Source organism: Histomonas meleagridis (assembly GCF_020186115.1).
Source record: "Histomonas meleagridis strain 2922-C6/04-10x chromosome Unknown contig_20, whole genome shotgun sequence".
NCBI lineage: Eukaryota > Parabasalia > Tritrichomonadida > Dientamoebidae > Histomonas > Histomonas meleagridis.
This window is the reverse complement of record NW_027150805.1, coordinates 1,944,858-1,959,702: the sequence shown is the minus strand read 5'-3', so window position 1 is coordinate 1,959,702 and position 14,845 is coordinate 1,944,858. Positions and strand designations below refer to the sequence as shown.

The following is a 14,845-nucleotide window of genomic DNA, read 5'->3' as shown; positions in this document are numbered from 1 at the left end:
TTGTAATTTAGAAAATGTTTTTATGTTCCGAATTGTAATTTAGAAAATGTTTTAATGTTCCGAATTATAATTTAGAAAATGTTTTTATGTTCCGAATTGTAATTTAGAAAATGTTTTAATGTTCCGAATTATAATTTAGAAAATGTTTTTATGTTCCGAATTGTAATTTAGAAAATGTTTTAATGTTCCGAATTATAATTTAGAAAATGTTTTAATGTTCCGAATTATAATTTAGAAAATGTTTTTATGTTCCGAATTATAATTTAGAAAATGTTTTTATGTTCCGAATTGTAATTTAGAAAATGTTTTTATGTTCCGAATTATAATTTAGAAAATGTTTTTATGTTTCGAATTATAATTTAGAAAATGTTTTTATGTTCCGAATTGTAATTTAGAAAATGTTTTAATGTTCCGAATTATAATTTAGAAAATGTTTTTATGTTCCGAATTGTAATTTAGAAAATGTTTTAATGTTCCGAATTATAATTTAGAAAATGTTTTAATGTTCCGAATTATAATTTAGAAAATGTTTTAATGTTCCGAATTATAATTTAGAAAATGTTTTAATGTTTCGAATTATAATTTAGAAAATGTTTTAATGTTCCGAATTATAATTTAGAAAATGTTTTTATGTTCCGAATTATAATTTAGAAAATGTTTTTATGTTCCGAATTATAATTTAGAAAATGTTTTTATGTTCCGAATTATAATTTAGAAAATGTTTTAATGTTCCGAATTATAATTTAGAAAATGTTTTTATGTTCCGAATTATAATTTAGAAAATGTTTTTATGTTCCGAATTATAATTTAGAAAATGTTTTTATGTTCCGAATTATAATTTAGAAAATGTTTTAATGTTCCGAATTGTAATTTAGAAAATGTTTTTATGTTTCGAATTATAATTTAGAAAATGTTTTAATGTTCCGAATTGTAATTTAGAAAATGTTTTAATGTTCCGAATTATAATTTAGAAAATGTTTTAATGTTCCGAATTATAATTTAGAAAATGTTTTAATGTTCCGAATTATAATTTAGAAAATGTTTTTGTGTTCCGAATTGTAATTTAGAAAATGTTTTTATGTTCCGAATTGTAATTTAGAAAATGTTTTTATGTTCCGAATTATAATTTAGAAAATGTTTTAATGTTCCGAATTATAATTTAGAAAATGTTTTTATGTTCCGAATTATAATTTAGAAAATGTTTTTATGTTCCGAATTATAATTTAGAAAATGTTTTTATGTTCCGAATTATAATTTAGAAAATGTTTTTATGTTCCGAATTATAATTTAGAAAATGTTTTTATGTTCCGAATTGTAATTTAGAAAATGTTTTAATGTTCCGAATTATAATTTAGAAAATGTTTTTATGTTCCGAATTGTAATTTAGAAAATGTTTTAATGTTCCGAATTATAATTTAGAAAATGTTTTTATGTTCCGAATTGTAATTTAGAAAATGTTTTAATGTTCCGAATTATAATTTAGAAAATGTTTTTATGTTCCGAATTGTAATTTAGAAAATGTTTTAATGTTCCGAATTGTAATTTAGAAAATGTTTTTATGTTCCGAATTATAATTTAGAAAATGTTTTTATGTTCCGAATTATAATTTAGAAAATGTTTTAATGTTCCGAATTATAATTTAGAAAATGTTTTTATGTTCCGAATTATAATTTAGAAAATGTTTTTGTGTTCCGAATTATAATTTAGAAAATGTTTTTATGTTCCGAATTGTAATTTAGAAAATGTTTTTGTGTTCCGAATTATAATTTAGAAAATGTTTTTGTGTTCCGAATTATAATTTAGAAAATGTTTTAATGTTTCGAATTGTAATTTAGAAAATGTTTTAATGTTCCGAATTGTAATTTAGAAAATGTTTTTATGTTCCGAATTGTAATTTAGAAAATGTTTTAATGTTCCGAATTATAATTTAGAAAATGTTTTTGTGTTCCGAATTATAATTTAGAAAATGTTTTTATGTTCCGAATTATAATTTAGAAAATGTTTTTGTGTTCCGAATTATAATTTAGAAAATGTTTTTATGTTCCGAATTGTAATTTAGAAAATGTTTTAATGTTCCGAATTGTAATTTAGAAAATGTTTTTATGTTCCGAATTATAATTTAGAAAATGTTTTTATGTTCCGAATTGTAATTTAGAAAATGTTTTTGTGTTCCGAATTATAATTTAGAAAATGTTTTTATGTTCCGAATTGTAATTTAGAAAATGTTTTTATGTTCCGAATTATAATTTAGAAAATGTTTTTATGTTCCGAATTATAATTTAGAAAATGTTTTTATGTTCCGAATTGTAATTTAGAAAATGTTTTAATGTTCCGAATTATAATTTAGAAAATGTTTTTATGTTCCGAATTGTAATTTAGAAAATGTTTTAATGTTCCGAATTATAATTTAGAAAATGTTTTAATGTTCCGAATTGTAATTTAGAAAATGTTTTAATGTTCCGAATTATAATTTAGAAAATGTTTTTATGTTCCGAATTGTAATTTAGAAAATGTTTTAATGTTCCGAATTATAATTTAGAAAATGTTTTTATGTTCCGAATTGTAATTTAGAAAATGTTTTAATGTTTCGAATTGTAATTTATAAAATGTTTTTATGTTCCGAATTGTAATTTAGAAAATGTGTTTATGTTTCGAATTGTAATTCATAGGTTACGAAGAATTAAAAACGAGAATAAACGTTCGATGATGAACTGAAAAAATGCCATTATAAAAAACCGCTGAATAAAACCACAAAACTTTTGTGTCGCAAAAGTGTAACGCTTTTTCAGTGATCTGCATAGAAATTTTGTCTCTTGCCAGAAATATTCAATGCAAATGAGTTCATTGCACATCGTCTATCAAATTTCGGCAGTGACGTTCGCTGGAGAAAGGGCAAATTTGACACTTGGGATCGACTTTTCTGACACCTCATCGTCAAATCACATCTGACTTCATGTGTTCATGTGATGTTAAATCTGTTTGGATACCATTTCGCATTAACAAAACGTTTCTATTTAACTATCAGAATAAAATTTTTATATATTAAATATTCGTGATAATAGGCATTTTTACACCTTCTATCATGATTTCTGTATATAGAAAACTTTATATATTTATATTCATTCAAAGATTATCTTGATGGTTTTGAATTAATTTAAGATATTGATGATTATATAAACATGATTCTCACTTTTTCATAAATAAGTATTCTGGAAATTGTTTTACTAAAAGATGATCAAATGTCATTGTAGTTTTTATATGATATTTATTCATATAAAGACATGAATAAAATATTCAAGATTTTTTTCATAAAAATGCCATCGAATTCAAAATCAATATATAACTTTGAGTATTCATAATATTTTAAAAAAACCCTTCAATAAAAAGTTAAAAAGTTTTGACCATTGTAAGATTATCAAATTAAAATTGGACAAACATATTTTGTTGCTGTGGTCTTTTGCGTTTGCTGAAAAGAAAAAAATATTTTCTGAGATTTATTAATTAAAAAAAAATTCCAAAAGTTAAAAGCAAAAATGATTAAACTTAGTATATGTTGATGTATACATCTTATAATAATAAAAAAACAATTGAAATTATGAATAAATTATCGACATGATTGATAATTTTTCAATAAAATTTTGAAATTAGATTCATATTTTTCATTAATCAGATGTGTTAGAATAATTAATTATATTTTAGTTAGCTAATATGTAGTTTTTGTTTAGAAATATCGATTTTTCAGCCTTACAAAACCATATTGAAAAAGACGCTGGCTTGGCTGTATTCAGACGATAACAGAAAAAGCTGTTTCAAAATTCACAACAGTTAAAAAAGTGTCATAACAACACTTATATCTATTTGAGGAAATTATGAGCACAAAAAATGGCGAAGAAGGCAAAAAAAGTACGCAAAAGGCAGGTAAGATTCCAGAAACAAAGTTTTCTGGTACTTCAGGAATTCCTCAGTTAGCAATACCTCAAGGTGGGCAACCTCCACTTAATTCGAGTCAAGCACTTCCTAAAACAAAATTCTCAAATCAGTCTGGTCTTCCAACGAATATAACATTCAATACAAAAGGTACACCTCTTAATCAAAATAGAGGAGGCCAAGCAGGTACATTACAACTACCTTCAGCACTTCAAAAGTCACGTGAAACAAATCCAAAGGGCGGTAATTTCTTTACTTTAATGTCATTACAACCAACTAGCGTCATGTCATTAAATCCATTTTCAACAAACAAAGAACGTCAAACAAAATCAGCTGTTCACGGGACTAAGAAACATCATCGTAGGAAAACACGAAGGAAGGGTGATGCTCAATCTATGCCTCATAGTGCTCTTATTCAATCTCTTAATCCATTTAGTAATACATCTTCAGGCTCTGACACCGACACTGACAATCCATTATCGTTTTCCATTATTAACCCATCTGCTAATCGCGTTGTCTTGTTTTATACAATATTAGATATCCCAAATGAAACTCGCGAAGAACTTAAATTAATCAACACAATAGTATTCCAAGATCCGAACGAATACACAGGTAATGCCAATTCACCAAATGCAGCCACGTTTAATCAACTCATATTATTTTTGACAGAACCCGAATATTCAACAGTTGATTTCCAAAAATTGTTTTTGATAACATTTCCATCCTTTGCGACCCCACCAAAAGTTTTAGCTGCCATTTTTACTCGATATTTTGTCGATATTTCCACACCAAACTGTAACATAAAAGATGAAAACCAACTTAAACAAATCCGAATCATCATTATCCGTATTATTTCAGCCTGGTTAAGACTTACGCCATATCAATTTACATCTGATATGATGAATGCATTAGATGAATTTATCAAATACTTAAGCACAGATCCAAGCTGCAAGAACCAAGTGAAAATTCTAACGACAGAACTACGTATATTAAAGGGTGAAAGTAATAATACATGTACCACAAATTCCGAGAATCCACCTCCGCCAATAGAGTCACCGGACAAGCCCAAGCAAATCACCGATGTTAATCCTGTAGAGTTAGCTCGTCAAGTGTCAATATTACATAGCAAGATATTCCATAAGATCGGTCCCATGGAGTTACTTACGGCCATCTGGGGTCAAAAGAAAGGCGGTGGCTCTGCCAACTTAGATGCATTAACTGATCATTTTGATAAATTTTCACGATATGTTCAACTTACCATTATCCAAGGTAACGATGCCAAGGCTCGTGCCAAGATGTTCAACTATTGGGTCGAAACAGCCATTGCCTTCAAGGAACAAGCGAACAATTACCACGGCATATTTGCGGTTATTTGCGGTTTGACCCATCGTTCGGTCCAACGGTTAAAGGACACGATCAAAATAGCGATGAAGAACATGGGCCGATCCATGAAGAAGCAATATGAAGAACTTGTGGATTTATGTGATTTCCAAAACGATTTCCATAATTATCGTCCAGCATTATCGAAAGCTCCTGAGCGTTCTATTCCATTCATTGGCTGTTTACAAAGAGATTTGATATATGTCCAAGAAGGATATCCGAATGAAATTAATGGTCTTATCAACTTCCAAAAATGTACCGCGTGTTACACATTAATCAAACAAATCGATAAATTCCAAAACGAACGAGTGCAATTTAAGGAGCTGGACTACATCCAAGACTTGATCAAGAACTCATTCCCTGAATTACCCGACACAATGGGAATGATGAAGCTGTCAATGGAAAAGGAAAAGAAAAAATAAAATTTATAAAGTAAATAATAATAGTTATGAAGTAAATAATTGTTTGTAGTGGACGATAGCAAACGATATGAATAAAAAGTGAAATTTGAATAACGAATTTTATAACGTTACGGAAAAGTGCGAAACTGATAATACGATACAAATTACTATATATTAAACTCGACTTGCGATTTCCACCCATCGTATATAGCGATCATCCTACGATCTTGATATTATGAACATATAATATATATACATAGTTACATCTATGATTAATATAAATCTAAGAATAATATCACGATTAGCACGAGATAAATTTATTCTTTCATTCCAAAAAGTGACAATAATCGACTTTTGCATGGTTTATATCAAACGATAGCAACAATGATAAGTGACGATAGGAGCGAATTTGAATGATGGTAAATATTATCAAAATTTTACTATTTCCTCGAAAAGATACGTTATTTATTTACATCATTGTAATTTGTCAACAGCCAAATTAAATGATTCTAGGGTTGTTAAGAAACAAAAATTTTATCTTTTTTTCATAGAATCGTTATTTGTTATTTATTTCGAATGATTATATGGAATCTTGATTTTATTGAATTTATGAATTTTATTGAAAAAATGAATGATGTGATAATTTTCGTAATACCTTAATGATGTACTTATTTAACCTGATTAATAATTTATGATCAATAAAATAGTTTCTGTATGAGTCCATTCTAGAAATATCTTGGTACAAACTAAATATTTTTTTCTGAACAAAACGATTCTTGATCATTGAATTTATTTGATGATTTTATTTATTTATTTTTATTTTCTTATTATAGCAAAATGTTCAATTTTATTGAATAAATATTTATACAAATGCAATTTGCAAATTATCTTCAAAATACTGACTTGAGATACATTCATCGATTCCTTTTATTTCATATTACTCGTGTGCTTTCAAATTTCGAATATATTACATTTTTCAATTTATTGTACATTCTATGTAATGATGTTGATTTCTCTATTTTTCCGAATATGATTCAATACCACGGTTTCTTGAGCATGTTTTATTCTAAAATTGCGAACGATCAAGAAGTAATTTAAAGATTTCTGTATGACCATTTTGAGATGCCAAAATAAGTGATGTATTAAATAATTTAAATAATTTCCAAATATTATTTTTGAAATATCAAATTATTAAAATAAATTTCATTTTTAGCATTAACATCAATTGCTTTTAATACAATCATTTTTTTGAGAATAAAATATGGTTCCCGATCAATTTTACCAAAGGATAAAAGAAGGTTTGTGAAAATATCAATTAATTTTTGATTACTTTCCCCATTAGCTTCAATTGTAATAATAAAAGAAATATAATTTTTAAGTTCTTTCATTTGACAAACAAGTGCAGAATAAATTAATTGACTAAGAATAACATAAAATGAATTTGAGAATTGTAATCAAATAGCTTCAAAGCTGAATCAGCAGATACTTCCACATTGTTTTGATTCAAAGAATATAAAATTTGTTCACGGGATTACAATGCTTTGAAACACATTTACCCATATTAAAAACTGTTTCTATCAATTTTTATAAGGAATTGGAAAGAAAATTCAGAAAAGTGGCGACTCATTTTATTTGAAAAAACTTCCTCACAACCAATCTAAAATTAATGCTTGATCAAACAGAGAAATTTCTTCCAGGTATTAATGTCTAAAACTTTTATTTGTTTTTATTAAAAATTTAATATTTCATATAATTTTATCTTACTTAATTTGAATTTTTTTGTAAAAGCGCATTTTTTTCATGATCACCATGGAATAAATCTCACATTACATAAGGCAACACTTATTAATGTTTTGAAGCATTTTCTATTAAAATCCATAAATTACTCATAAAAAAATAATAAAAACAAATCCTTGTTTGAGTATAACAAGTGCATATAATTTTCGAAACCAAAATACAATTGCAAAATCATTGCAAATATTTGCATAAAATAAGTAAAGAAAATTAACAATTTTATTCTAATTTTACTCTAATACCAGAGCTCTGGTGACAAATGATTATTTTTTCTGGATTTACACAATCTAATTCCAGCAAAGCATCTTTCACAACATTCACAAATTGTTCTAATGTGAACACAAATGGGTTTGGTCCTGCATCGAATGAATATGCAGCGACGTATTTCCCAAATGACTCATTAATTTTATGAATAGCGTCAATAACTTTATACGAATTATCATTAAGATAATGAATTGGTGGAAATGTTGCTGCACAATTTGCATGGAGCTCATTACTCTCCTGCATGATAATTGGCGCAAGTTTTTCGAAATTTTTATCTTTGATGTATTCGATGGCACTTTTGATCCTTTCGGGAACAACATTTTCAGCACGCCATCTCATCCACGGAACTGTTTGGCACGTTTGTTGCATCCCAGAAGTAGACGAAATACTCTTTGCTTCTTGTTTAAGAGTGACACTTATAACGCAAAAATCATTCCAATGATTTGATGGAAAAAGTTGCCGAGAAAATGAATGATCACTATCACCTGGAAGCCACTCAACAAAGCCACCATAGATAGAGCGACAACCACTTCCTGAAACTTGTCGAGAAATTATGGATAAATTTACGTTTTTGGTACTCCAATACGAAATTGGATCTTCGCTCTGTGAAACAAGCCCAGCAAGTGCACCTACAAAAGCAGCTGCACCAGAGGCTGAAGATGCAAAACCAGCTGCAGTTGGAAAGTTATTTGTGGACTGAACTAAAAAATGATTATTATTTGTGTATTTTCGAAAGAAGTCAAGTGCAAATTGAAGACGAGATGTGATTTGAGCTGGTTTACCATTTAATATAAACGAATCTTTATCTGAAAATTGGGCTATTGTTTTAGTTTCACCAACATCTATTGTAAGAGATAAAGAACCATGAATTGGCGTTATTAGTTTTTCATCTGATTTTCCCCAATACTTAATGAGGGCTATGTTCGGGTGTGCAACACATGTTGCCTTCATCCAGAAGAGGCGAAATGTGACATGAAATATTTTTATAATGAAGAAAAATAATTATCATCATTTTTTTAATGAATTATAATGTTTTGAACGATTGAGACACATCCTAAAGGTTAGATGCATTTTTTGTCTTGTTGGTATAATTTAATTTTCTAATATGGAAAGAATCACACTATCACAATCATGATAAAATCAAAAAAAAAATGCTCATACTTAATTTCATTTATTTAACCAGATTTCACAAAAAATTTGGAGACTTTGCTCTTCAAAAATAATTCTATTAAATTTAAGCAAAAAAAAATATTTTTGTGACAATGATTAGAATGACTATGATATAAAGGTTTCTTAGAATGTTTTTCCTCAAAGAACAAAACGTATTGGACTTGGTGCTTTTTGTGGATGCTCATGTCTTTATTCAAATCATAGTGAAGAAAAATTTATTTTCCATAAGTGTAACTAAAATTTGTAGTTATGCATTTTCTGATTGCAAATGTCTAACATACATTTGAAGGCCTTTTCATTGAATTCATTGAAGTAACTTTTTTTTCTTATGACTTCTAACAATTATAATTTAGAATAGAGGAAATGAATTAATTTAAGAGCTCATTACTCCAAGAACTTTGAAAAAGACAAAGATGATCAATGAAATTTTCAGGTTGTTTTTCTATGGGATCCACATGAAAATGGAAAAGAAAAAAGATCCAGACTGCATATGGAAAATTGTTATTTGTGGAGAACGTGGTGTAGGTAAAAACACATTTTTATACTATATTGCTGAAGATGAATTCTTGGATACAAGAATAGCATACGCTTTTAATACTTTTGAAACAAAATTAGTAGAAACTAAAGGTAAAACTGTTAAAGCACAGATTTGGGATATCGTTAGTCCCACACGTTATACATATGTTACCAAAGCTTATTATAGAGGAGCAAAAGGAGTATTTCTTCTGTATACGATATTAGCAGTTGGAAAACATTTGTGGCTATTCCAATGTGGCTAAATGAAATCCATGAAAAATGTAATGAGAATGTCTTCATACTACTTATAGGATCAAAATGTGATCTTGATGAATTGAGAGCAGTGCCAACAAATGAAGGAATTGAACTCAGCAAAAAAGAGAACCTTATTTTCTATGAAGTTTCATCTCGCGAAAACATAAATGTTTATGAAGCATTCGAAGCATTAATTACAAAAATTTCTGAAGTTGAAACTGTTGATGAACAACAAACATTCCAAGACCCAAAATCAAATGGAAATAACAACAAATGTTTTTTGTCTTGACAAGAAATCATCAAAAATTAAGTAAACACATCTTTAACTTTGTTAGGAATTTTATAAATGTATTGAACACACTTATATTTACACATATTTGAAATTTTTAATATGTAAAATTCATAGGAATGTTGCACTTCCAAATTCGATTGATAGAATGAAAGACTCAGTTTTCCACAAATGTAAGAATTTGGCCAACTTAATTTTACCTGAAACTGTAACTAAAATTTGTAATTTTGCTTCAAAAGAGTTCTCTTATTCAAGTCATATCAAAATTTATGTTACAAAATGGGTAAAAAATATTTTTTTGCTTTTTCTCAATACCATAGTTTTGAAACTATTTATATTCAAATAATAAATTACATGAAGCCCATCCATTCCATCCATTAGGATATAGGATAATGAATATAGATGAAAGTTCATATTTAATTAAAGACTTTTTAGTTACTCTTTAATAAAAATCATTTTATTAAGAATTTTTTTTGATCATTTTTACTTCTAATTTTCCTTTTGCAACTCAAGGTTTATATTATTATTTATTCCAAAGTTATTACAATAATTGTTTATTCATTGGCGCATTAGGAACTTAGCGATTCTTTCTCTTGGCAGATTCATTTCAGGGAGGTATTGCATTGACAACGTTTCCAAGTCATCACGCAAATAAGCGTTAATGAGTCCATCCTTAAGTACAATGGTATGTGTCACTGAGTCAGCGAACACTGATTCGTTTTTGCCGATTTCTCCAATTTCGACTTCGAGCGCGCGCAACACAACTTTTCCGTCTTTGTTCATCGTCAAATACGTAATGAGGCCAGTACCGTATTCAACAACAAGAGGAAGAGCATAAACAATTCCTTCTGTGATGGGAATGTTAAATGTTGAGACAAGTTCGCGTGAAGATAAAATTGTTACAGATCCATCGCTGAGAACAGCAAGACTAGAGAAGCCATCTCCAAGAGGAATAATAGACTTGGCATAATTGGGAATTGTATAGGTAGCAATGTCATGCGTTTCGATGTTAATTGTATGGATTTGATTATGATCATCCGAAAGAAAGACATAAAATGGTGAGGTGCAAACAGCTGTAATGTTAAATTTGGGGGTGAAGCTAAATAGGTGTTTTCCATTTTTACTCCATAAATTTATGGTATTATCTGAACCATATGACATTAAATAACTTTCGCTTTTGCCAGTAAAATCACTATTTTCTTGAATTTGTTTTATTTCTCCATCATGTGCATGTGAACGACCAGGAATTCGATAAGATATAATTAAATTTAAATCGGAATCAAACTCAGAAAGTTGTCCATTAGTAAAACCAATTGCCCACCCTCGTTCTGTAGAACAACAGCAAGTTGGGTTAAGTGATAAAATCTTTGTGAGTGTTTCATTATTGTATTTCCGAAGTTCAATTGTCTTTGAATTTGAAATTATCAATAACGCTTTGTCATTACATGCCATGGCCTTGATGTTTTCAGGAGCGACACCAAGAATTGCCAATGGTTTTATGTGAGATGCAATAGAGCCTTCAATTCCCATTTGCTTGGGCAAGATCTTAACGTTCTCCGAATTGTAAAATCCGGCTTGGCTAAATAAGCGTTCAAAACTGAATTATTTTCAGCCGTTTAACTCTCAAATAACAAATTAAATTCTTTGGAGTTGAACATGTATTATTTATTGTGTTTGTTATATTTTAGATAGTTTAAAAGGCGTTTTGATTATGTTAAAGAAAGGATTTTACTTGCATCATAAAATCTTCTTTTTATCTTTTTACATAAGATTATGTAAATTTTCTATTGAAGTAAAGTCCAAACATTTTGATAACTATCTTAGAGCTCTACTACATTCCATAGAAAATAAAAAATATTTCAGTTAAATTTTTCTATAGAAAACAATTTATTTTTTAAAGAAGAAGAAATTGATCAAAAAGATTACACAAATTATTATCGGAATATCAATAAATGGCGCAAATTCGTAATTATGACGGTACATCGACTTTTTTACCTCATCATAAGGAATTGAAACAATCATACTAGGCTCAACATTTTCCAATTGTTCATCCTCATTTTCATTTTCCTCTTGCTTAGGAATATCATCTTTTTGATTGCTTTCTTCTTCCTCCTCTTCTTGTGTTGGCACTTCTTCTTTAATTTCTTCTGAATTTTCTTCTTCTGTATTTTTGAGATTTGGAAGCGGATCCGGTTCTATTGTGTAATTGCACTGAGGACACTTCCACGTTCTGCTTTGTATGGCATAATTTCTTCTTTTTTCATCATCATCATTTAATGATCCAATAGCTCCTTCCCCTTCAGTTGGCATGAAGGCTATAACAGAAGTCAAAACTGTTCTTACATCCCATGCTGGTTGCCAACAATCAGGGTGATATGATGTAACAGTCAAACAAATTTTTACATTCGTTTCAAATCTTCCATTGGGAGTCAAAAAAATAATATCAGGTGGTTCCATTGGATATGCGTTTGGAAATATAATTTTTCCATGATAAATACCGCCTTCAAATGGTGTATCTTTAGGACCTTTAATTGTGAAATGCCATGTTAATATATCACTATCATCTACTGGCCCAGCAACGAGGTTTTCATCAGGATCTTTAGCTAAATTTCTGAGTTCAGTAAGTAATCTTTTGATTGTTGGGCTGCTTGTATTCATTAATATCAAGCAAACCTTCTCAAATTGGACAAAAAAGAAGCTGTTTTCAAGATTTCTCCTTAAACGCCATCATTAAAATTATAGAAAGATAAACCTTAACCTTTAATGAAGGAAATCAATTGGGCTTTATGCATATATTTAACATTTGAAATTTATATTGATTATGATTTTATACTGGCTCATTTGTCTTCTTTTCTTATATTTACTAAATATTTAAAAAAATTATAATCAACCTTAAAAAAAAGTTCTAATACTATTAAAAAAATGATTGAGTTCAAATTGAAATACAAATTATATTGTATAATTATTCAGAATTAATTCAACTTATATATTAATTTTATTATCAAAAAGCAGGAGAAAACATAAATCAGCAATGAAATAAAGCTGAGGAGAAAATTTTCTTTTTTATTGTCCTCTGAATTATCTATCGTCCATTTCTCGTCTTATATTCAAAAAGTTAACTTCTTCACCCGACCACTTAATTTAAGTTAATTGTTAAACTTCTATTGAATTTTTTGAATGCTGTGGCCAGATAACAACGGTCGCTTCACTTTGCAGAAATGGTGAAAGTTGCCATTAATGGTTTCGGTCGTATCGGACGTCTTGTTTTCCGTGCATGCCGTCTTCTCTATCCAAACGAAGTTCAAGTTGTTGCCATCCATGATCTTTGCGACATGAAGACAAACGTTCATCTTCTCAAATACGATACAGCCCACAGAAAGTTCCCAGAAGAAATCAAGATCACTGGTGATGATACATTCCAAGTTGGTGAAGGCGAAAACGCCTGGACCGTCAAGAATCTTGGTGGCCGTCTTAACCCATCCCAACTCCCATGGAAGGAATTAGGTGTTGATGTTGTTCTCGAATCCACCGGTATCTTCCGTACAAAGGCTGTCGTTGAAGATGGCAAGGTTACAAAGGATGGCTATGATGGTCACATCATCGCTGGTGCCAAGAAGGTTGTTCTTTCTGTTCCATCCCAAGACCAAATTGAATGCACACTTGTTCTCGGTGTTAATGATGAAGATCTCAAACCAGAAACAAAGTGCATCTCCAACGCCTCATGCACAACCAACTGCCTTGCCCCAGTTGCTAAGACAATCAATGACGCCTTCGGCATCAAGAACGGTTTCATGACCACAGTCCACTCATACACAAACGATCAAGTCGTTACTGATGTTATGCACAAGGATCTCCGCCGTGCACGTGCAGCCTGCATGAACATCATCCCAACATCCACTGGTGCTGCCATCGCCCTCCCACGTGTTGTCAAAGCACTCCCACCAAAGTCCATGGACGGTCTCTCACTCCGTGTTCCAACAATCACTGGCTCACTCGTCGATGTCACAATGAATGTTAAGAAGGAAGTCACAAAGGAAGAAGTTAACGAAGTTCTCAAGAAGGCTTGCGAATCCGAACAACTTAAGGGAATCATGAAGTTCTCAATGGAACCACTCGTTTCATCCGATATCATTGATGACCCACACTCATCAATTGTTGATGGCCTCTCCACAATGGTCCTTCCAAACCCAGATGGTGGCTCACTCGTCAAGGTCCTCTCATGGTACGATAACGAATGGATGTACAGCTGCCGCTGCGCTGATATCTTCCACCGCCTTGGAAAGTTCTGAACAACTTAAAGCAGTAAAGAATTAAGCAGCTTTATTTTCACTTTTTAATATTTCAACTTTTCCTTACAAATCTTTATGAAGATCACTTTGATACAATACATTTAATGTCATTAACTCTTTTTGTAACATTTGCTGAAATTTTAAATTGTAACGTTTTACTAAAAACATTTTGTATTTGATTTATTGAATATATTTGATTTCGATTGTGGTAACTGGATAATAAGTTCACTTAAGGGAAGTAGTTGTTTCTTATCAAAAACACCAAATCATTAATTCTCTCATCTTCTAACTCCAAAAGATCTTCTAAAACAGAATCAAAATCAAGTTCTTGTGCGATATCAATAAATGCTGAGCAATGATCGAATGCTTCACTGATCCGACTCAATGTCATCTGAATTTTCATGGGTGAAAATGAATCAATAGTATCAATAATTAATGCGAAAGCATTTTGAATCCATCCATAATTTAATAAATCATTTTCCAAGCACATCGAGAAAAAATTCGAAATCAAAAACCCGATTTTTCTTTTGAGTTGGAACACTCCGTTATTTGCTATTTCA

General features: G+C 29.7%; 5 protein-coding genes across 5 annotated transcripts; 2 read left to right on the top strand and 3 right to left on the bottom strand.

Annotated features, from left to right (window-relative positions):
- Positions 1–3,869: 3,869 nt before the first annotated feature.
- On the top strand, positions 3,870–5,729 carry GO595_003153 (RasGEF domain containing protein; the record flags this gene model as incomplete). The annotated part of the gene is made up of 1 exon (XM_067916142.1): positions 3,870–5,729. The coding sequence occupies one exon, from the start codon at positions 3,870–3,872 to the stop codon at positions 5,727–5,729; it is 1,860 nt and encodes a 619-aa protein (XP_067776954.1).
- A 1,992-nt stretch (positions 5,730–7,721) lies between these two features.
- On the bottom strand, positions 7,722–8,717 carry GO595_003152 (Diphosphomevalonate decarboxylase; the record flags this gene model as incomplete). The annotated part of the gene is made up of 1 exon (XM_067916141.1): positions 7,722–8,717. The coding sequence occupies one exon, from the start codon at positions 8,715–8,717 to the stop codon at positions 7,722–7,724; it is 996 nt and encodes a 331-aa protein (XP_067776953.1).
- Positions 8,718–10,554: 1,837 nt separating this feature from the next.
- Positions 10,555–11,526, bottom strand: GO595_003151 (uncharacterized protein; the record flags this gene model as incomplete). The annotated part of the gene is made up of 1 exon (XM_067916140.1): positions 10,555–11,526. One exon carries the CDS (start codon positions 11,524–11,526, stop codon positions 10,555–10,557), a length of 972 nt encoding a protein of 323 aa, XP_067776952.1.
- A 357-nt stretch (positions 11,527–11,883) lies between these two features.
- Positions 11,884–12,654, bottom strand: GO595_003150 (Ubiquitin-conjugating enzyme family protein; the record flags this gene model as incomplete). The annotated part of the gene is made up of 1 exon (XM_067916139.1): positions 11,884–12,654. One exon carries the CDS (start codon positions 12,652–12,654, stop codon positions 11,884–11,886), a length of 771 nt encoding a protein of 256 aa, XP_067776951.1.
- Positions 12,655–13,214: 560 nt separating this feature from the next.
- Positions 13,215–14,285, top strand: GO595_003149 (glyceraldehyde-3-phosphate dehydrogenase; the record flags this gene model as incomplete). Its single annotated transcript, XM_067916138.1, has 1 exon — positions 13,215–14,285. One exon carries the CDS (start codon positions 13,215–13,217, stop codon positions 14,283–14,285), a length of 1,071 nt encoding a protein of 356 aa, XP_067776950.1.
- Between the last annotated feature and the right edge of the window lie 560 nt (positions 14,286–14,845).